Source organism: Pteropus alecto, unplaced genomic scaffold, assembly GCF_000325575.1.
Source record: "Pteropus alecto unplaced genomic scaffold, ASM32557v1 scaffold81, whole genome shotgun sequence".
In the NCBI taxonomy this organism is placed as follows: Eukaryota; Metazoa; Chordata; class Mammalia; order Chiroptera; family Pteropodidae; genus Pteropus; species Pteropus alecto.
The window spans coordinates 756,640-779,965 of record NW_006433378.1 but is presented as its reverse complement, the minus strand read 5'-3'; the positions used below and the strand labels follow the sequence as shown (position 1 = coordinate 779,965).

At 28.4% G+C, this 23,326-nt stretch overlaps 1 protein-coding gene across 1 annotated transcript in view; it reads right to left on the bottom strand.

The window, feature by feature from the left end:
* The window catches only part of SI (sucrase-isomaltase), an 81,162-nt gene that overhangs the window by 36,488 nt on the left and 21,348 nt on the right, over positions 1–23,326 (bottom strand). Inside the window, exons 16-27 of the mRNA XM_006908270.1 lie at positions 21,678–21,794; positions 19,652–19,806; positions 18,729–18,813; positions 16,778–16,902; positions 15,080–15,168; positions 12,477–12,526; positions 11,575–11,745; positions 9,470–9,625; positions 6,455–6,460; positions 4,189–4,392; positions 2,072–2,226; positions 412–580 (exon numbers count right to left, since the gene is read on the bottom strand). Of these exons, the coding sequence (XP_006908332.1) occupies positions 412–580; positions 2,072–2,226; positions 4,189–4,392; positions 6,455–6,460; positions 9,470–9,625; positions 11,575–11,745; positions 12,477–12,526; positions 15,080–15,168; positions 16,778–16,902; positions 18,729–18,813; positions 19,652–19,806; positions 21,678–21,794 (1,482 nt within the window). The remainder of the gene's footprint in view (positions 1–411; positions 581–2,071; positions 2,227–4,188; positions 4,393–6,454; positions 6,461–9,469; positions 9,626–11,574; positions 11,746–12,476; positions 12,527–15,079; positions 15,169–16,777; positions 16,903–18,728; positions 18,814–19,651; positions 19,807–21,677; positions 21,795–23,326) is intronic.

The window sequence follows — 23,326 nt, the reverse complement described above, 5'->3', positions numbered from 1 at the left end:
TAAAAATGCACAACTGCAGCTGGGTGTCATAAAGAAAAAAGTTAGCATCAAATCATTATTGAAGTAAAAATAAAAAAGGAGAACCCTGGTCAGCTATTTTCTGAAAGCTGAGGTAAATATGGATTTGGCAGCTAATACTGAATCTGAACATTCTTTCTATACAGTTGAGAGGGTGAAGAATTGAGTCACTACCTCACTTCTCACTGTACTCAATGTTATCTATCCAACTTCTACTTTTGCCAGTAATGGTGACTTTTGTTATTTGTTTTTTAGAAAATCACTATAGCAGCTCTGGAGATAGCTAGGCCCTTTGTCATTACTTTGATACTGAAGTACAGGCCTACATAGAAGTGGCTGGGGTCTAATCATGGTCTTAGTTGCCTCACGAGGTAGTTGAATATTGGTACCTACACCAGGGGGTTGGTCTCTTGTGAACATTCCCCAAGTATTCCAGTTTAGATCTTGTTTAAATGCTGTGTGTTCCACTTCCCCAAAACCATATACATATGCTGATGGCAGGCGAGTAGATATTTGAATGAACTGGTCATTGAAAGTAAATCCAGGTAGGCGAGAATCCCAACTGAAAATAAAATAAAACAATTCTATTTCTGTAAATATTTATATAGTAGTATCACAAATAAGAGTGATAATCTTTCTTTGGTAATATGAAAATCAATAATATTTTCTATATATACTTATACCTTATTGTACCCAGATACCAAATAAAAATAGATAATTATTCCAATACATTTTTCTTTTGGCTAAATTAAGAAATATCTAAAATATGTTTCACATACTCAACATTACTAATAAAGTGAATAGTAATATGATTAACATGACCATATATGTTTATATTTATGATATATTGCTTTTAAAAATAAAGTTAATAAGAAATTATAAGTAATATACGACCTGGGAGTAATATATGTCCTAGAAGTTGAAAGTCATTCATTTTCATGTTCCCTTGAGATAATTACAATAAATTATTTTCTAATATAGAATAAAAATAAATCAATATTATAATAAGCTATAAGGCATAATGGATATTTTAATTTCAAATGCTTCCTATTTAATACTCCCAATCATTTTCTACTTTTATTTTGTATTTATAAAAAATCAGTGTTTACAAACAAATCCAGAAGAAATGTGTTACTGAGAATGTATTTTTTTTTCCTAGTCATTTGCAAGAAGAACATAGAGGAGGAGAAAAAATAAATAAGTTGTCAGTGTAAGGAAAAATAGTATTACAAAGAATTTGGGACATATTTAAAATTTTATATTAATGATTTTGGAAAAGTGTTTATTTGAGAATAATGATTCCCAAATAACAGTAAGTATGCCTTTGCAACAGAATTTTTTTTACAAAATGACTTAGCTTGTTATCCTTTGGGGAAAAAAATAGTCATAATAAAATTTTTTTTAAAATTCAGACATATTTTTCTTCATTATTTGTATCTATTCTGACAATATCTGAAAACATTCTGACAACATCTTCCAAAGGATAGCATGGCAAGCTTAAAATACATAAAAGACTCTTTTAATATACTATAGTTTGTAAAACATTTCACAAATATAACTTTTTGTTTAACTTAAATTTATTTGTTGTAACATAAAAATGTATCTAGATGTATGTAACTTAACTTCCTTTCATACTTGGCGGAGATGGTATTAACTCTATCTGATTCCAGAACCAGTAAACTGATTGCAGCAGTTCTAATAAAATGTTTACATTACACATTTCCCATTACTTATTTTGCCAACACCCATCATGCTTTCAAAAAGAGCCATGGTTTGGTTCTCAACTTAATTAGAAGAATAAATCTGGTATATAAGTATAAAATCAATCTCACCCAAAGTGTAAATGAAATTTTAGACAATCCTTAATGATAGTCCTATGATGTGCTAATTGTTTAGCTTTAAAATGTTATAATGGGGCAAGTTATTTAATACAACTAAAACTATTTTTGGTGTGACAGTGCTCTAACACAGGGAATGCTGTGAAAATAATCATCTTACTTTTCCCTTCCTAGGCTAAAATCAAAATATCATTCATATCAAATAATTCACTTACATGACTCTTCCTGTGCTTCTCCGTCGAACCTGTATGCCAAAAGGATTTTCCTTGATTTCAACATCATAGAGTCTATTTTCATAAGTACTTGTTGGCACAGTTGGAATGTTTAAGGGTATTGGAACTTCATATCTCTTCGTTTGGGGATCATAAATCTATTGCAGAAAAATGATGAAAATAAAAACGTTTTATTCTTATTGCTGACGTATCATATAAATATCTTTAAGCAGTTTGAACAATGGTTCAGATAAGAATATTTAGAATTCTTGTTTATGCAATTCTTAATTCTATATCCATGGCCCATATATCTATATGAAATTATGTATTGTGTTTTATCTTTTTTAATATTTTATTATTCATTTTTCCATACAATGAGAAATTTCTAAAAACAAACCGTTAGAGTTAAATATTCTCTTATATTGATATGCAAAATAATTTACCACCTCCTGTTTAGACACAGAAGTTGTTTTAATATTTTTGTCATATGTATGGTCCTATAATGAATATTAATGTTAGTTTATGTTTATTTATGTTTTTATTTCTTCAGTGTATTTCTTAGAAGTGATATTATTAGGTCATAGCATAGTAACATTTGTAGGGTCCTTGATATCTATTCGTAAACTGTTTTGCAGAATTAGTGTACTAATTCTCACTAAAATGTACTCTAATAGCTTTATGTTACACTAAAAGCATTTTTTTAATTGTCATTTATTTTCTTGATGAGGATAAACTTTTTCCTACATGATTATTCAACATTCAGATTTCTCATTCTTTAAATTTGTCTTTTGTTATTTTGATCTTTAATGAGTGTATTTTAACATTTTATTTATAATTTTTATTTCTTCTATTAAATGACTGCTTATAAGATCTTGATATTTTTCTTGTTTATATGAGTTGAAATTGCTTGGGGTTTATAATACAGGTGTCAGATATTTATCTATTTTTTTGTTTGCCTTCTAGTTGTTTATAGTATTTATTAATATTGAACTGTGTGATTTTTATGCAGGAAATACATAATTTTGTCTATGTGATTTATGCCTTCATATCTATGGTTTGAAAGACATTAACTAACCAGATACAAGATATCTGGGATTATATTTGATTTAATTTGTATATGTAGATATGAATAACTTTATATGTGTTACATATACATATATATTTTTATGCCATCCTTTAAAAATAAACTTTCAGGTGATTCTAATGCAGTGCTATTGTTTTAATATTATAAATTTTATAACTTCCTGTTTTTTTTTTAAGTTTTAACTATTGCCTTTGTCATATGTATATCTTTTCAGATGAGCTTAAAGGTTATTTATCATCTCAAAAATATTCTATTGAGATTTCTATGGGAATTATTTAAAAGTATCAGTGGATGTAAATTGAGTTAACTTTTTAAAATTTTAATTTTATTTAAGATTTTTTAGTACTTAATATCTATCAACTCTTTTTAATAGTTCTTTTTCTTATAACTTACTCTATAATATTTTATATTTTATTGTTTATTTGATTGTTCTCATTTGATTTTGCAAATGGAATTTGCTACTATTTCAGCTTCTTAATGAGGAATGATAGTATGCAGCACAACATTTTTTAGAGATATTATTTTACAACCAGTCATTCTGCTGATCTTATCATTTGTAATAGTTTTTAAAATGGATTCCCTTGGAGCCCTTGAGTAAAAAAAAATGCTAAGTGCTACCGTTAAAAGAAATTGTTATTTCTTTTGTATGTCTTAATGTATTGGCCAGAAAATTTAGATCACTATTTGAAAATAATGGAAATAGTAAGCATCCTGTTCTGTTTATTTTAATAGGACTACCAATATAGTTCACTCTAAGTGATTTATTTATTCAGCAAGAATTTAAGTATCTTTTAAAAAATTACCATTATATGTTTAATTATTCACAAAGTTAGTAAAAATGAGAAGCTTTAAATATTGTGCACCTAGCTAAAAGCTGTGTAGAAAAAAAAATAAGCTTTTTTTTAATAGAATAAAAATGTCATCAATCCAATTACTAATCCTTAATATTACAATAAAAATCCAAGTACCTAATCTAGTCAAAATCTCTCATCTTGACAGATGATTCATGCATTGGTATCATTTATATTAAACATACCTTAAACTGCAGCATCTCATTTTTGTGATATTTCACCTCCACACGAAGAGTTGAGATGGGTACAGAAGGTAGGTTTGTTCTCATATTTGTAGTAGTCAGCTGGAGGTCAGCTGTTACACCCATTGATGAATACTGAGTTGAACGGACTAAGTAAGAGTTGTCTTGTTTTGGAAAGTAACATTCAGGTGCTTTGGATTCGAGTACCTAAGAATGCAATACATGTTTAATGCAAGAAATTGTAAGCATTGTAATATTTGACTCTTAAAAAATAAGGTAGACATATCTAATCACACATTGTATGATTTACTAATTTTATTGTTTAATACTAAAATGCAATTACAATCACAACATAAAACAGACACCACGTACTAAAATGTTATATAGAATATTTATATTTTGACTCTAAAGATAGGCAAGTAGAGCAAAAAGATCAAATGTCATAGCATTTCAACTCAGAAAATAGATAATTGTGCAGTGTTTACAAAAATTAAATACATTACTCATAAATTTTGATCACATGCATTTTCTTACTCCTTATATTGACCATTGCCATTGGTCAATATAAAACTGCTCTACAACAACACTCAGAAGAGCATGCACTTAAAGTTCTTTCCTTTTACTTATAATAAACTCTATAATTCCTTATTTCATGACTGATCCTTATAATGGCCAATTACATACTGACCAATACTTGAAACGGGAAGTATGGCCAAAGAGTAGAGCTAATTGGTTTATGTAAGAGTGGAAGCTAGAATCTAAGAAAAAGAATGATAAACTCTGGCAATGAAGGCTAATTGCCTTATCAAAATCCATTCTCCATTCTATCTTATTCATTAAATTATACTGTTGGGAGAAGCATTGTGCCCATCTACATATCCCAGTCTCTTTTGAGGAAATTGTCTATGACCCCCAAAATCTCCTTAAAATAAAATGGTATAAGCTGATTAATTAGAATCCCTTTGCCCATCCACCTTCTGGTCTTGAAATGCATACATAATGGTAGAAACTATAAAACAAACTTGGGGATGAAAAACAAATGATAAATATGAGACATTGACGACACTGAGAGTCCAGCATAATACATCTTGGATTCTTATTTATGAAAAAAAAAAAAAAATCATGTTTTGTTTAATCAAATCAGACTTTGGTTCTCTGATACTCCCAGCTTCAAGCAATCCTTAACTGTAAGGAATACTACAGTACTTATTCCAATTGAGTAAAACTGAATGCCAAGAGAACCAGGAATATAATTAACTTTAGAAAATTGCAAAGTCTGTATATGTCTTTCTGCCAAGTAGCACTTCTACTTTGTCATTCTATAAAGTTCTTATTCATCTTTCTTAATCATAGTTCATCAGCATTGCTATTTTTGCAGTTAGAATGAAAATAATCTTGCTATCTAATTTACGGAAATAGTATAAAAACCTATAGACAGTATTCAATCGATAATTTTTTAAAAACTTGGCTTATTCAAGTAAAATCCAATTAATTAAATTTAAAATATATCTTTAAGTAGATTTTATTTCATTTTTTAATACTCAATCCCACTCTTCTCCACACATTTGTATATTTTCAAAGTAGAGAAGTTACCACTTGGAACATCACTTCTGAGATTTTTAAATCAGAAGTTTTCAGATGATATTATTGCAGTAAGACCCTCAGAGTTTATGTGATCTGATGCCAGCTTTAAGTACAAATGTGAAATTAGATGAATGCAGGCATGATTTTGAAAAATTATGAGTTATTAACAAGAGTTAATAACAGAGTTATTAACAAGTTTTGAATAAGATTTTTTTTCCTTGAAATTGTCAGTGATTTAGGAAGTGTCAACAATTCTTTATTATATGAAGCCTTGGGAAAAAAATAACTTTTTTTCTTTAATGTATGGTTTTCCATCAGATTACACAAATTAGAGTTATGTACAGTGTGACCATAATCAGAGTAACCATTCAATCAAACTGTTATTTGTCCCTCACCCATTGACACCTATACTTCCTTCCTTAACAAGCTTATTTCTTTTCTAAATCACTTCTTTTCATGTAACCTCAATCCCTAAGGCCCTCGCTGCATTCTTGTGCTCAGTTGAGAAATGGTCCTGGGAAAAACTCTGTTCTCTAAATTCTCAATGCTTATAATTGTGTGGTTGAATGTGGCTTGAGAAATATACACAGTTATGCAAACTGCTATCCCTTTGTATAATCATGAAAATTAGAATGGGTTCTAATGATGCAGTCATACTATAGTTCCCTAGTTCATTCACTATCACACTACCCTGGATGACATTTTTCCTCTCTTCTCCAACTACCAACAAATCTTTCCTATTCTCTTAATCACCTAATGGTTTTACTTATTATGTCAATATGAAAAAGAAAGAAATCAGAACAAAAATAAGAATGATCTATCCACCCACCTCTTCACCTCCTGTTACAAGATATGTACTGCCTGTGTTTCTAAGGGGAATCATTTTATTTGAGAACCCAATCCTATGCCTCCTTGCCTACAAAGACATTTTTTTCTGCAATTCTCAACTCTCACCTGCATCACTAAAATGGCATTATAAATTATGCTCAATGGCATAACACAATTTTATTTCTACGATCTTAAAAAAGAAAAAAAAACTGTCACCTCATTAATTTCTTCAACTATTGACCTATTTTTATGCTTGCTTTAGAGCAAAACATAAGAAGTTCACTATAGTCATTATCTCCAATTTGTCCTTTCATTCTCACTTGAATTCTCATTCTCACTGTAACTAGGTTTTTATTCACAGCACTCCATCAATATTTCTCTTATAAAAGTTACCAAACACTTCCATGCTGCCAAATCTAAACTTCAGTTTCTAGTTATCGTCGATTTATAAGGATAATTTTCACAGTTAATTTTCTGTCTTGAAATGCCTTGTTCAATCGGCTTCCAAGAACCAACATTTTCTTTGTTTTAACCTAATTCTTTTACTATTCTTTCTCAGTCTCTTTTCTCGCTCTAAATGTTGGCCTGACTCAGGGTTTAAGTTTTTTGTTTTTTTTTTTTCAGGATTTAGTTTTTGAACTCTTCCCTTTCTAGCCAAGCTCATTTCCTTAATGATGTCATCCCACCATATAGCTTTAAACACTGTATATATTCTGACTCTAAATTTTATATCTTATCTGTAATATAAAAGTCTCAATTTCACTAGTTTAAATGCATCTCACAACTGGAAAATTGCACTAGGATTTGTATTAATTTACCCCAAACACAATTGTTCCTCTCCAAGCTTGTTCCCCCTCCATAGTTTTCCCAGTCTCTGTTAATATCAATTTCTTCCTTTTTCCAGTTGTTTAAACCAGAACTTGAAGTCATTTTTTACTCTTCTCTTATGTTCTCTCATATTTCACATATCCAACAAACAACAAACTTTTTTGGCTTTATCTTAAAGTCAATTACTTATTACCAATTCTATCATTACTAGTCTGGCTCAATCCACCAATAATAGTTTACCTTAAATATTGCAAAAACCTCTTTCCTGTGTTGGTACTGTAACACTTTATGTTCAACACAGAAGCAATCATGATCCCATTAAGATGGAAATTTAATCTCATTTGTTCAAAACTCTCCTTTTTTTTGTTCAATAGTATCTTATTTTTGGAGTAAAAATCATAGTTCTAAAAATGACCTAAATAATTGATCTACATAATCTGTTTCCATATGTCTGTAATATCATTTCCTGCTGTTCTTTCCTTCATATACTGTGTTTCAGACACAATGACCTCCTTTCTGTTTGTGGGCTATACCAGATACTTTCTTACTTCAGACGCAATTCAGGTTGATGTTTCTTCTTATTGGAGTATTAATCCCTTCCATTCTTTCCTCATCTCTTTTACATAATGTCATCTTCTTTAAGAAACTTTCCCTGTCCAATTATTAAAATTATGCCACTAGCATTCTTCCCTGCTCCTTTTTACCTGCCTTTTTTTTTTTTTCGCATGACACTTCTCTAACATAACATATACTTTTCTTATTTCTTTTTCCCATGCTAGAGTATAAGCTATATCAGGAAAGAGGGTTTTGTTTATTTTATTCACCTAGAATATAGCAGATCTCAATAAGTATTTATAAAAGTAATCAATGAATAAACATCATGGTCTAAAGAAACATCAGAAGTTTATTTGTACCCTAAATTATTATATTTAACAGATTCCTTATGTCTGAAATCTTAAAGCTTCACTTACTTGCTTTAAGAATCTGTAAGGTGTTAAAATACTAATAGTTCTGGGAAAAGTAAATTTTTTACATTTTCTTACTAGAAGTTATTTCTGCTTTAGTACCCATCCTGTATATTTGTTTTGATAATGTAAGTTGAGTATGTACTAAATAAAATGGAAGATGAATATGAATTTGAATGAAGAGCTGCATTTTAAAGAGAAGATATTGGAGACATGGAAAAATACTTCACTACTTGGCTTCTATTAATTTCAGAATCTGTTCTTCTTATTTTTTTTCTTCAGTTCTTCCATAAACTTTCCTAATGATGAAGATTATGCTGCTTTATCAAGCATCGAAGAGCAATGGGGGCAATTTCTTTGGTGGCAGAGATACTAAATATCCCCTCATACAAATGCAGACATTTCTGGGCAGTTGTGGCAGATGTATCTTGACTCTCTTCAGTCGTACAACACATGCATTTAATTTCTTACTCATACGAAATAAATGTTTTTGCTGAGAAAACCCAATGATGTAACACAAAAGCCCAGAATTTGAAACATAAGCATAGCAAGAGGGTATACTTCCTTTATCTCTTCTTATAAAAAACTTCTGCTGTCAATAGCCACCATTATTCTGTTGAAATTATGACCAAAATAATTGGTCAGAAATTATCATCTCCTAATGGAACAGGTATAGCCCATCAATCAATTTCAGAACTTTTACTAACTTGAGACAATGCTTTTGAAAGACTGTCCCCTACTGGCATTATATCTTGCTTAACTAAGCTAGTTAGCCACAGCCGATATCTAATAGAGTGCAACAAATAGAATACAATTTTAATAAATAAAGTTACACTATCTGAACTGCCTGAAAAGCAACTTACAGTTCCCTTTAGTCTAGCATTTAGTAAGTTATGTCTTTGGAGAATTAATTAAGATAAAGACAAATTTTCTATCAGAAGTCCTAATTTCAAATTCCAAATGCTTGTCTAGATGAATTTAGTCTATATTCTGTAGAATTAAAATTATAATATGTAAAGTTTACATTGAAATGCTTCTGTGAAAGCCATATCATGAATCTTAATTAAAATTCTTATTACCTGTTCCCATATACAGCCACGATTTGTGCAGTCGTTCTGAGTTCCAGGCTCTGCATCTGGATAACAATTAAACTTTTCATCTTCTAAGAATACTTGATTCCATTGAACGATAAAGTTTTTTCCAAGGTTAAATGTGAGATTATAAATTAGAAGATTCTTTGAAGACAAAGAAAACATTAATAAATATTTCTGACCATTGGACAATTTAAAAATGTTTAACATTTATAAAATATGGCAACCACAGCAATTCTTCAAATCAAGTCATAAATAGTTTTAATATAATACTTAAAGAACAGAATAGAAAAAAGAAGATATGTCATGCTGAAATGGCTAGAACCACAAGGTAAACTGTGAAAATTGTAGACTACTAATGAAAAGCATTTTCATCCTCACTTCTGCCATTTAATGCTCATGAGTCTTTGGGAAAATTGTCTTTCTTCAATTTCCTTCCCCTGTAAATAGTAATAATGACTCTACTAAAATGTATTGCTATATACAATGAATGATATGTGAAATTTAAAACACCTAGCATAATACCTGAGACATACAAGATATGAAATAAATATTAGATCCTCGAAGGAAGAAAAAAGGAAGAAAAGGTTGATCGCTTGGATTGATATTGAGGCTCCCAGAGGAGGAAAATACTAATTTCCCTAATTTCTCCCTAATTTTATCTACTGCCTAAAATATTTGAGGGAAAATTAGAGGGGTTATAATATGGCATTATGCAAAAAAGGAAAAAATGGGAGGATAGTTGTATACATACATGGGTATATATACATATTCTAATATACAATTATTTCTATTATTGGAATATTGCAGTTATGGTTGGTTATTGTTTGTTTATATACTTGAAAAAAATAGGTAAAATTTATCCCAGCATTATACTGCATTATTTAATTTTTTTCATATCAACTTATTTTCATAACTCTACATTTAGGAATGAAAAGTCATAAAGATTAGTTTAAGCACAGAAGAATTAGAAAGGTGTAACTATTAGTGTACGTATAAATCTTTATGTAAGTATAAAAACAGACACTGATGTAAACTGAGATTGCAAAAGAACAAATAAAATAATTTTTATATTATGTCCACTTTATAATCTTTGTTAGAGTGATAAAGTTCTCAGTAAGCCTATATTATTTAATTTATATTTATTAATTCTTATGGTCCTACAAATATGTAAATTAAAGTATGTTTACTAAATAAAAAATAATTAACTAATACATATGTTTATAAAAATTACTAAGTGAAAAACTCCAGGAGGCTTAGGAGTTATACAAAAAATACTCTAAGAAAATATTCTATATCTAAAATAATTTTGAATTTATTTATGATGGTTTTACTAATAATTTAGTATTACATAAATGGTAGAAAATTAAATGCCAATAAAAATAGCTTCCATGTTTTAAATTATTATCGTTCAAATTTTAAATATATTAATTTATTATTCAAAGAAACATTATGATTTAAAAATTACATTTTGTGGATGAGGCAGCTGAGATAATGAGAGACTAATTTAATATATTTAAATGCACAGACTTCAGGGCTAGAATTTGAGCCCAATTTTGTGATTCTTTTTTTCTCTCTAGTATACCTGTTAAAAGAGACAAAGATTACAAGATAAGACAGGCCTTCTATTGGAAGGGAGGTATAAACAAAAATTTGAAGAATAAAAGTACAAGATATATTGAGGACAATGAGAGTTCATGAAAGGAGTAGAAAGAATATAGATTAAATCAATATCTTAAAGAGTCATAAATGAGAAGCTAAAACATTTAAAATCTTTATTATATGCAACAGATGAGTAAGTTCGATTAGGAGAGGAGAATGGTATAAAAAAAATACTAGGAAGGTATAGATAAGTGATGTCAAATATAAAATTCAATAGAGAAGCAGTAAAAAGAAGTCTCCTTAATGCTGACATTTATATATAAATTGGAATAACCTAAAATGGAATATTGGCAGCAAAAGGGAAAGAAAAAAAGAAAAGATACGTCATGAAGAAAAATATCATGAAATCAAGAGTTATTTTCTTGAATAATTGTGTAATATTAAATGCAAGAGTATATGATGGCTAACATATTTTAGAAAACTGTATTTACCTGATCGGAAGCATCATAAGTGAAATTGTAGTGATCTTGCATTGATTGATTATCTTCCATCACTTTAACTTCTGTAACAGTGTCCACAAGCCCAAGGATTTTTATAGTCTCAAATGCTAAAGAGGTTCCTTCCTGGTATGATGAATGTGTGCATGTGATATTTAATTTGTTCTGAAAAAAAGTATATAATATTATATATTAAGTAGAAGGTCTTTGGATAAAAACCTGAAATAATGCAGGTATGAAACAGGAAAGGAACCAATCATCTATCCTTCCATTCCTATCAGCTCTCCACTTCCAAGTATCATATATAATTATTGACTCTTCAATTTTTTTGTATACATGTCATAAAATTTATTATCAAAAATTACTCAATTTACTCATGATGCAACTCATATATATCCCCTCTCATTCCAGCCCTAATATTGATGAAGAATAACTTGGCTTTGGCAAAATGGAATATTTGAAGAAATCCAACATCTACAAAAAAACATCGCTATTAATTCTTCAAAATTTAACCTTGTGTATAGATATTTCATTCTCAATCCAAATCCATGACAATTACTGTCATGACTGATGTATTAAAACATTTTCAAATAAGCTGAGATTATTTTCCTAGGGCATCTTGCTTAAACCAGAAATAGTACTTTAAAAAGTCTGAAAATTTCTGTGTACTAATTTCATCATCACTAAGTCATCTCTTACATATAGATATAAAAATTTAAGGTAACTATTTTTTTAAATGATTTAACTATTTAATCTAACAATTTATGTCATCTCTTTCCAATGAAATCTGGAGGTAAATGTAAACATATTTCCAAAAAAAAAAAATCCATAATAAAGTCATAAACCAGACATTAACAAGGTATATATTTAACTATGTTTCCAAAGAGAATGCTTACATCAGAAACTGAAAATGTATATAAAATGTAGTTGTCATTTTCTATGGTATCTGAAATGGAAAAAAATAAAGTTATCAGATCAAAATATAATATTAAGTTCTCTGCTTTATTTTTACATTTATATACTTGAGAAATTTGAAAAAATACTATTTATTAATAAAACAAATTAAATAGATTATCCTTTTAAATTAAGGTTTTTAATTACCTCTAAACAAAATAATTTTGCTCTTTCTAAAATACTTTAAAGCCTAAGCACACTAAAGTGAGGTCTCCCATGATAATAATTTTATTCTTGTTTTAATATTTTCCAAAAAAGTAAATGTATATTTGCCTAGTTTAATTTTTCAAAGGCTGCTAAAATATTTCTGGAAATATGAAGAAAACAAAACTTGTAGTAAAATATATACAATTGTAAATTTATATTTTGAACAATATTTTATCTCTTTCTAGTAAACCATGTAACATTCAGTTTATCTTGGGAAAATATGGCACACTGCAATTTTATTTTGCATATTTTAATTTTTTTCATTATTTGAAGAAAAAGTAAATCTGGAAACATGTTAAATATTTATTTAAATAAACTTTAATGAAGAAAATGTAAGACGACAAATTTTTTTACAACATATATACAATAAAATATATCAATACGTGTTTTTAAAGAGAAATTTAAGATTATGACCAAAATAATTTGGAAGAATACAATGAAAATATAAAGGGAATCCTAAAATTTAAATACAATACATTCAATAACTTTAATTTACTTAAAATCTTAATTCTAGGGAATAAAATTAGAATCAAAATCTGAACTGAAGAACATTTTATTGTTTGTATGTTTACTTATAAATTCATTATTTAGAAAATTATGATTTCAACTTTTCAAAGCACATAACTATATAAGTAACATATATTAGATGAATGATTAAATCCTATCTCCATAGTTTTAACCATCTTCTTAAATGAAAATAAATTATCAATATCGATTTTTCTTTGTATAAAAAAGAAACATCTTTAGGAATATTTATATCATTTGAGAAATAAGAATAACCTTATAATAAAGTCCCACATGCTACCAATAGAGGTATTATCTCAACAACATTCTTTAATAAATGATTACAAATAATGTAGTTCTACTGGTTTCCACTTTTACCGAATTTCTATGTAGTAAATGCTTGGAAACTATTCTCATGGGAGAGCTCACTCTAGTGTTTAAAATATTTTAGAAAGAGCAAGAGAAGGCTGGCTTGCTAGAGTAAAATTGAGAAATGGACAGCAATAGGGAATAAGTGTGCGTGTGTCTGTCTGTGTGTGTATGCCTGTACATAAAAACACAGGCCATTGTCAGTGTTCTAGAACTTGGTAAAGATTGTGGCTCTTATCTAAGTAAAATGGAGAATCATTAGATGGTTTTGAGCAGAGGTGTGATAATTTGAATCATCTTTTAAAAGATTGACCCTACCTGCTAGATCGTAAATAGAATGTAAAAGGGGATTGACAAGAACTATAGATCCATAGATCAGTTAGATAGCTACTGTAGTAATTATAATGAAAGGTAGTGATGATAGTGGTGGAGCTGAAGAGAGGACCCAGATCAAGATAGAATCAAGAAAAATTCCTAGGTTGTGAGAGAGGAGTCGACTGTAATATTTTTGGCATCTCGTGGAGATGAAATTATTATCAGCTGACAAGGGAAAGACTATAGGTAAAGCAGACATATTGTAGTAATCTGTATTTTCACAGATAAAACTTTAAAAACAATATTTTTTTATAGACTCCATATTTTCAAATTATAGGAAAGCACACAATAAATAGACTAATTCTTGAGTTAATTTAGAGATATGTGGATGTTCTGTATATATTTAAAGGCGTATAGATACTCTTTAATACATTTGAGAAGTAGTGAGTTAAAATAGAAGCTAAACTATAATTTTCATATACACATATATTAAAAACATACCTGAGTCCTCTATTTAAAGAAATGAATAAAAATAAATTTATGAAGATAATTGGAATTGACTAATTAAACCTAAACAGATAAACTTACTATGGCAAAATTATATATTAGCAAAAAATGGCTCTTTTCTTATTCCCTTGGCTTACTGAATTTTCAGGTTTGCTCTCATGAAATAAAATTAAAGATACAATAACTGAAATAAATTGTGAATAATTTATGATGATGTTCTTATCAAATAATCTAGCATTATTAACCAAAGTTTTAATGTTGATTTCCCTTTATTTTTACAGAAATAAAATTTTTATTTTTAATTGCTACAATAATTTAACGCAGTTGAAAATATAATGTAACTTGTATATCTATATAAATTTATTAATTATTTTAATTAAAAATAATTTAATAATTAAACTATCTAAACTTGTCAAATACTCTTACAATGAACCAATATACAAAACTACATATTACAATTAAATACATAATTTAAATAATGTTAAATTTCATAAAGTAACTTCAGACCCTAGGATAGATAAAAAACATGGATTTAAATTTAATACTTGTGATGTTTCTTAAATGGTTGCAACTTTATATCAATAAAGGCAAATTTTCCCATCATCAGAATAAACATTTAAAAGTATATCCCTTTGAAATTTACCTTTAGTTTCTCCATCATCCCAGAAAAAGTCTCCTTTTGCTGTGTTATTTTCATCCAATGCAACTATAAGTCCTAGAGGGTTCTTTCGGCTGTTAAGTAAGTTTATGTGTGTATATAATTAAAAATAAATTTATATTAATAAATAAATAAATAAATAAATTTATAATGGAGAAATGTTTATTTCATCCTAACAATTTGTGGGAGTTCTGCATTCACATGAGAACATGTCCATAATATATTAATAAAATTGATGTCTATATTTATTAATTTTTCAATGAGAAAAATGACTATACACTTAGAAAGTAAAGATAAGGAATAAGTATAATCAATACAATACAAAATTTCTTGGTGGCTAAGACACCAACAATTGTGAAACAGTATAATAATATTTCAGTTCAAACAAGAAAAATTAAATATCTTATGAATGCTCAATTCAATGTGTATTTGCCACATATCAATGAACCTTAAATTGCAAAGTATCAAGGCTACATATTATATACAAAATAAGGAGAAGTACAGTCTAAAATGTTTAAGTACTTAATGGAATGCTAATAATCTTACAAATGAAGCTAATTCTGACATAATAAATGAGATGTGATCAATACAATTTTTTTAGTTATATAATACTTTAGGTTTTAAACCTAAACAAGTATCTCTGAGACTTCATAGTCCAGGCAACTGCTATATACAGAATATATTTCTTCTAGCACACACCAATCAAAGTGTATGTTTCTCTTGTTTAATATAGCTCTAAAGTATAACCAATTTTTCTGAAAACATACTCATGAAACAGTTACAGTATTAAAATTATCAATTCTATAATGCCGAAATAATTAACTTACTAACATACATTCATTCATTCATTCTTTTGTTCCTTCAACAAATATTTAGAGAAAATAGGGAGCATGTTATGGTTGGATACTCTTATTGGTCTGGAGACTAAGGCACTGAAAAGTCAACTCCTCAACTTCATGGAATTTATAGTCTAGGAATGTGAATATACTACACACAAGAAAAAGTAAATTTATAATTCCAGATATTCTTAATGTTATGAAGTAAATGTAGTAAGGAAATGAAGTAAATGTAGTGAGTAAATGTAGTGAGTATGAAGTAAATGTAGTGAGTAAATCTGTTCAGGTGTTGCAGAATATGGGGAAGCGCAGATTCAAGAGGTAGCCTTCCATGTCTTGTATCCAGAATGAACTATGAAAGATGGAACATCAGAATTTTCAAGTTTCTTCTTTTTTCCTGAATATTTCTGTAATTCATTCTTACTGAACACCTTAGTTTCTATCTTGTTCTTTACTTAAACAGAAATATCCACTTCATTTATCAAATTAAAAGTAAACATCTTAGAAAGAAAAATACTGTGACACTTAGATAAAAATCCATATATTTAACAACTGATACTTTTATAAATTATATAATGTACTTTAATATTTCATATTTTTATTAAGAATCACAATTAACTTTATATATATTCCATAAAGAATGTCAGTACATTTTTGGCACAGGAAATATAATTCTAATATAATTATGTTTATTTTTTATATCATTAAATTTGTATTAAGATAATTTGATTCTTCTTTTTATATCTCCTTATGTCAAAAATATCCTTTGGTGAATAACTAAACATTAATCTTTGATTCATAATAAAATATGAAATATTAAAATTTAGTTAATGATTTTTCATTTTACCTTGCATTTGTAGTTACAGCAGGTTGCTGAATGGGGATAATATAACCTCCTCTGAGATGTAATCCTATTTTGTCTCCTGGAAGATACATAGCAACACGTTGTTTTCTCCATGGTCTTTTTGCACCCTAACATTTGGAAGTTAAAAAGATTTTTTTATTAGTGAAGACTTTAAACCACTGGAAGTTAAAAAGATTTTTTTATTAGTGAAGACTTTAGTTCACAAGGATTACATTTTATACATAGAAATAATTTTTATTATGAGTAATTCATATCATCTGAATAAATATTAGTAAGCTGTTTTCTAATTTAAAATCTTTTTAAGTTTACTGAACAAAACAGGGGAAAAATAAGTTTACTTTCTCAAAAAAAATCAACGTCGAAAAATATATTTCCCTTCTACAATAATTAATAATATTCTTAATTAGCCCTCTCTTTTAGTCTTTGTTGTTTTAAAGTTAACCATATCTAAAAAAGATTTTTAAAAAATCATTGTTTTTATATAAATGTCTAACCAATGTACTGTATGCTTGAAACTAATAATAAAATAAAATTTTAAAAAATCATTGCTTCTATAAAAATAAAGTGATATGCAAAATAATGCCTTTTAAAATAAATATCTGAAAAGATCTTGGTCAGTTAAATAAATTGGTTGTGTGTATAAATGCTGCTATATTGCCTTTTCGAGGCTGAAATAAAAATCTTCCTCAAATGTTTGAATATACTGTATAAAATAAATGTTTAAGATTAGCTCATTACTCAATTTTTTTGGCAATAAGATGATATGTGAAAAAGAAAAGTATTTAAATGCCACTACTCCTTCCTAAAATTACTCCAGACCTTTATTTTCATAATTTAAAAATGAATAATATAACTTTTTATGTAAAGAATATAACTTCATATTAATCATGTGTAACAAAACACACTTGGTCATGTGCAACAAAATGGACAAAATTTTATACATTATTCAAATTTGGAATTTTTTTTACAATAATAACAAATACTGAAAATAGATTACAATATGTTTGGAATTAAGTTTCTATGCAAAGATATTTGACAGTAAATACTGTGAGTCTATTATTATATAAGGTTACTTACAGTTTCATAATCATACCAAGTAGTCCTAATAGGACTGTTTTGCCCCTGAAGTTTTGGCATATATATATATGTACACACACACACACACACACACACACACACACACACATATATCATACGTAATTTTTTTTTACTTCATATATATTTCTACTTCAATACTTCACAGAAAAGAAGTATCAATTATATTGTTAGGTTTTTATAGTCAAGAGTAAAAGTTTCCTTTGTATTGTTAAACTCCAATGTTTTCTATAAATAATAATCAAAAGGCTATTTTACTAGTTTTAGATAATATAATATAAAACATGTCAAAAGCAAAGATGAAATTAAGTGGCGACTAAAATAATGTATGCATACTTTTGTAATCTACATGGTAACTGCAGATATGAACACATTCATTTCTATGTATTTCTATGGGCGTAAAGATTTTAAAATAATAAATAAAATGAAATATCTCACTCCACTACTGTTTCTACATTTTCATATGATCAAATGGTTTTCAAGTTCCTCTTTCTTTACAATTTAGCAAAATTTCAATATCTATGTCTACTTAAATCTGAGTTCATTATTATTACTATGAGATCTGGATTTGATTCTATAAATAAAGTTTTCTTTTTCAGCAGAATATTTTTATACAATTTTCTTCTCCCTAGTTACACATTATATATTTTAAAAGCATAAATCTTCTTAACATATTTATAATTTTCCAAAATTTCTTCTGCATTTTAGAATTCAATATTTATCAGGTTGAAACAGTCTATTGAGTAACACATATTATATAGATATTTTGCAATTTAGTGTGGATTTGGTTATACAAATTTCCCTTTAAGCAATAAATGTATTAAATTTCAAAACCTACCTGTTTCAAGACAGGGGTAATAAGTAATGCAGGCCCCCATAAGAACTGAGTGTCTTCAGCCCAGCTGTTCACATCCTGATAAAACCTAAGAAAAATGGCGTTTACAGTATAAAGATAAAAAATAAGTTTATGGAAATTTGAGTTATCATTTCAGTTTTTCACTGGGAATGATTATTAGCTCTAAATTTACTTGTTTGATATGACATTTTGAATCTATATTTCTTATATCCTTATGGTAAACCTCATACTGGAGAAGGAAAAAAGGAAGGAAGAAAGAAAGGGAAGACAGAAGAGAAGGGGGAGGAAAATAGTTCATTTGGGACTCGAAATAATCTATTATGTTTGATAAGGTTACTTTTATCTGTAATAAACAACTCATGTTTAACTGATTTTCTCCTGTAAGATGGGTTCATAAAATACCAGAATCTTTCATTGTCTACTTTCTTCCCTTTAAACTTTTTTTCATGATAAACTCCCATTTTGACATAGATTTGAAAGGGTTGTTAGTCATTTCTTAAGGGAGGGTCCTGTTTTGGTCAAGATATACAAAAACAAGGACAGTTCATGGTTTTGTTACTATATAATACTCGATCTATATTTAGATGATTTTCACAATGTATATATCATATGTTTCCAATAATTCTATATTTCATCTTGCTTACTGATATTATTTCCCTAATATATTCTCTATACTTTTTACCTTTTGAATTCTATTCAAGTATCACATTTCTAGCTTAAGCTTATCCAAATCACTAAATTAATTATATTTACTACTGTCATTCTACAGCTCATCAAATCATTTATAAGAACATATAAACAAGGAGCAAAATCTACTTAACATATTGATTTATCTCCATTAATTTTTAAAATATATGTGCAAGTATAATTTGAAAGATATTAAAATTCTTGAACATAGTACTCACTCATGAAGAACTGGCCTTGCTACTGTTTCTCCAAAACTATGGGCTTTATAAAACAGAGTATAGAGGTAAGGTAATAAAGTATAGCGAATATTCAAGTAATGCCTTGATGAATTAACCAAAAGAGAATTCTGTCCAAAAAATGCTGGATCTTGATGCTATGGGATAAAAAGAGAAACTGAAATAAGAACACTAAAATATGAATGAAAATTAAAATAGAAGTATTTATTCTATTTTTGAAAAACAAATTGTATACATTTACTTATTTATAAGAAGTTTAAATTGCTCTTATTTCATCATCAGACTACATGAATATTTCTAGTTTTTATGTTTTTAATTTGGATATATGTTTTAATTACTTTATTTTAAAGTAATTAAATTACTTTAAATTTAAATACACATACTGAGAGAAGATGAAAACATTTTAACAAAGAATTTCTCTCTAATGTTATCTGTGGTAGCTGAATTATTGGCTTAAATTTTCACAGCTCTTTGTACCTACAAAGAACTTAGTACATGTGATACATCCAAGAAAGAGCTCAAAATGTGCTTGTCTGACAACTTGCTCATTGTGCCTGCCATTGCCATTAGAGAAATAAACCCAGGTAGTCTGCTGGAACAGGGAAACAGGGAACAGAGCTGCCCAAACAGCCTATAGACTTGCTACTAAAAGGATAGCCTTCTTGCTGAGCCTAAGCTAGATTAGCTGACTCTCAGCCAAGGTACAGTGATGTGAGCAAACCTGCTTAGATCTCCTGCTCCAGGTAGCACAACTAACCAGAGGTACTGGCTACTGCCTCTCTGGATTCATCATCATGTTTACTCTGAAGCTATATCCCCCTGTGGCAGCTCCCAGCCAATCAGTTAACATGGTGGAAATACTATTCAGACCCATTTCTGAAAGACACATGATTCTTCCAATGGCCAACTCTGTCCTGAAAACTACCCACTGGGCTGACTCAAACTTCCTTAGAATCGGGCACTCTGTGACCCAGTATGTGACTCTGCCTATCAAACCTCCTTCTTTGCCTTCATCTCACCAAGTTAGACTGAATTGTCATCTGGAGGCTCTCTTTACTTTCTCCTGCTCCCTCCCCTGTATCTTTCTCAAGTATTTTGCCCATAAATCTCTAACATGTCTATTTCTGTCTTGGCATCTGCTTTTTGGAGAACAGAAACACAAAGTGTAATGTAATTTATATTAGGATTTCCCATGAACACAAATTTTTTGGAAAGCGCAGTTTAGGTAGATTAGAAGTGACTAATCTCCAATTTATACCTTTAACTTCTGTTCTATCATGCTTCCTTCCAGACTGAGTTCTGTCTCTCTTCTCAAAAAGAATTAAAGTCGTATATGTAACCAATATGTGAACAGGAATAATTTCTTAACCACTATGCACCTAATTGACTTGATGATTTCCTCTAATTTCTTCATTCTCACTGAAAAAGGTACCCATGGGAACTCACAGCATGAATTCCTAGGACTGGTAGAATAGTTCAGTACATCCTTGTATTTCTGATCCCATTAGTTCAGATGCATGTTTTAAAAGTGTTAGTTTTACTTTCATTTCCAATGTGCCATTTAGTTTTGCTTGAGTCTGGACTCAAACTACTTTGCACTGGCTTTAATTTTTTCATATTTCTTTAACAAAACAAAAACTGGAAATCCCTAATAGTATATTATATATTTTATGAAAGAAAAGTTATCTGAAACTTGTATTGTTAGAATCTAAGAATCCAGACTCAAAAAACTTTGGCTTTAATTTAAAATATTGTGATTCGACACTCATATATGTTTTAGGTTTAGATAAAATATGTTGTGACTACATTATGTATCCTGATTTTCTTATTTGACCATTTTTTAGATACAAAATATTTATAGGCCTTGAGAAGAGGACTTATAACTCTTTCACAAATTATGCTACCAACTTGCAGACCACACATTATCTTCTATAGATATAATTTTAAGTATATTGTTAAAAATAAGATTATGCTTTATTCCAAATCAAGGAAAACAAAAGACATTTACCTCATATTCATCACTATTATGGTTTCTGGAAAATGGATAGAATGCCCCAAGTTGCATCCATCTTCTGCAAAGCTCTTCCGTGGTATCAAGCTCAAATCCACAGATATCTGCTCCAACCTAAATTTGTTAAAAATAATATATATATGTATATATTTTTATATATAGTGTAAAGATTTTCAAATTTACCCAGAGAATCACATTTTTGCCTCAATGAGTTAATTTGCATTACTTACAATCTTTTTGTTTTATTGTCTTCATATACTCTTCCTTAACTTAGTTTCTTTATTTTCCATTTTTGTTATAAATTTGCTTCTAATTACATTATTTTACTCTCTTTTCTTTAGAATTGTCTCTTTATACTCTTTCTTAGTTTTTCATATTTATTTTCTCTTTTGATCTAATCATCGTTAATTCGATGTATAAAGTGAATTATATTATTAAAATGTGTTGCTTCTTACTCCAAAACTCACCTCCCATGATTTGTTTTTTTCCATTTATAATATAATATTGTAGGAATAAAATAGTAAAAAATGTCTCCTGATGTATACCCATGTAAAATTGCATACCTCTTTTTTTCAAGGACCCTGCAGAAAAACTACTATCCTTTATTTAGTATCCACTGTTTGCAAACATTTCTTCTTTTTTCTAAGTAGTATACATGTATCTATAAGTAATATATATTTTCTCACATTTATTAATTTTATATAAATGATATGTTGTATGCATCACATTGCTTTTTGCTTTTTTTTCAAAGCATTACTTTTGTGAAATTCAACTGGATCCCATGACTATAAAAAGTGATTCTATAAAATTTATATATAGGTTTTGTGAATATGTGAAGAACTTACTTAATATCATGATAGATATGTATATACGTGTATATATATATATAGAGAGATGCATACATATACATTGATTATTTCCTAAATGTAATTATTTAATTAAAACTGGTTGCAACCATTTGTAAACAGTGACAGCACATGAAATTTCACATTGCTCCATTTACTTGCCAATTCCAGTTATTTTCAAACTTTTAATTATATATATATATGAACATATCTCACCAAAGTTTATACTTGAATTTCTCTGATTACTAGGTAAGTTGAGAAATTTTTTTTATTTTTATTGTCCATATAGAATTCTTATTTAGATTCTTTGCTAATTTTTCAATTATTTTTACCTTCTACAGATTCATAATAGGTATTTTAAATTAAATATTAATCATTTATTGGCTATATAAATTAAAAATCTCATTTTCCAGTAGGTGGGTAACTTTTCATTATAACTTTTAAAAAGTCTTTTTATGAATAGTTTTCATTTTGTTATAGTCAAATTTATGTTTCTTTATTATTTGCACCTTCTGTGTTCTAAGAAATTATCCACCTAACCTCGTGTAATAACTTTACCCACTCATATTTTCTTCTAAAAAGTTCGAAATTTACTTTTCACATATAGATCTTTAATCAATATGGGACTGATTTTGTGTATAGTGTAAGACTTGAACCCATTTTATTTTTTCAATGAATAATCAATTGTTCATATGAATAGTTGGTACTCGTGCCTTATTTTTCCATATTAATCAATTTGAACATTCACAATCAAGTGTTAGATAACTGTTATTAGTGTTATCATTGTGTTAGAACTGTTTA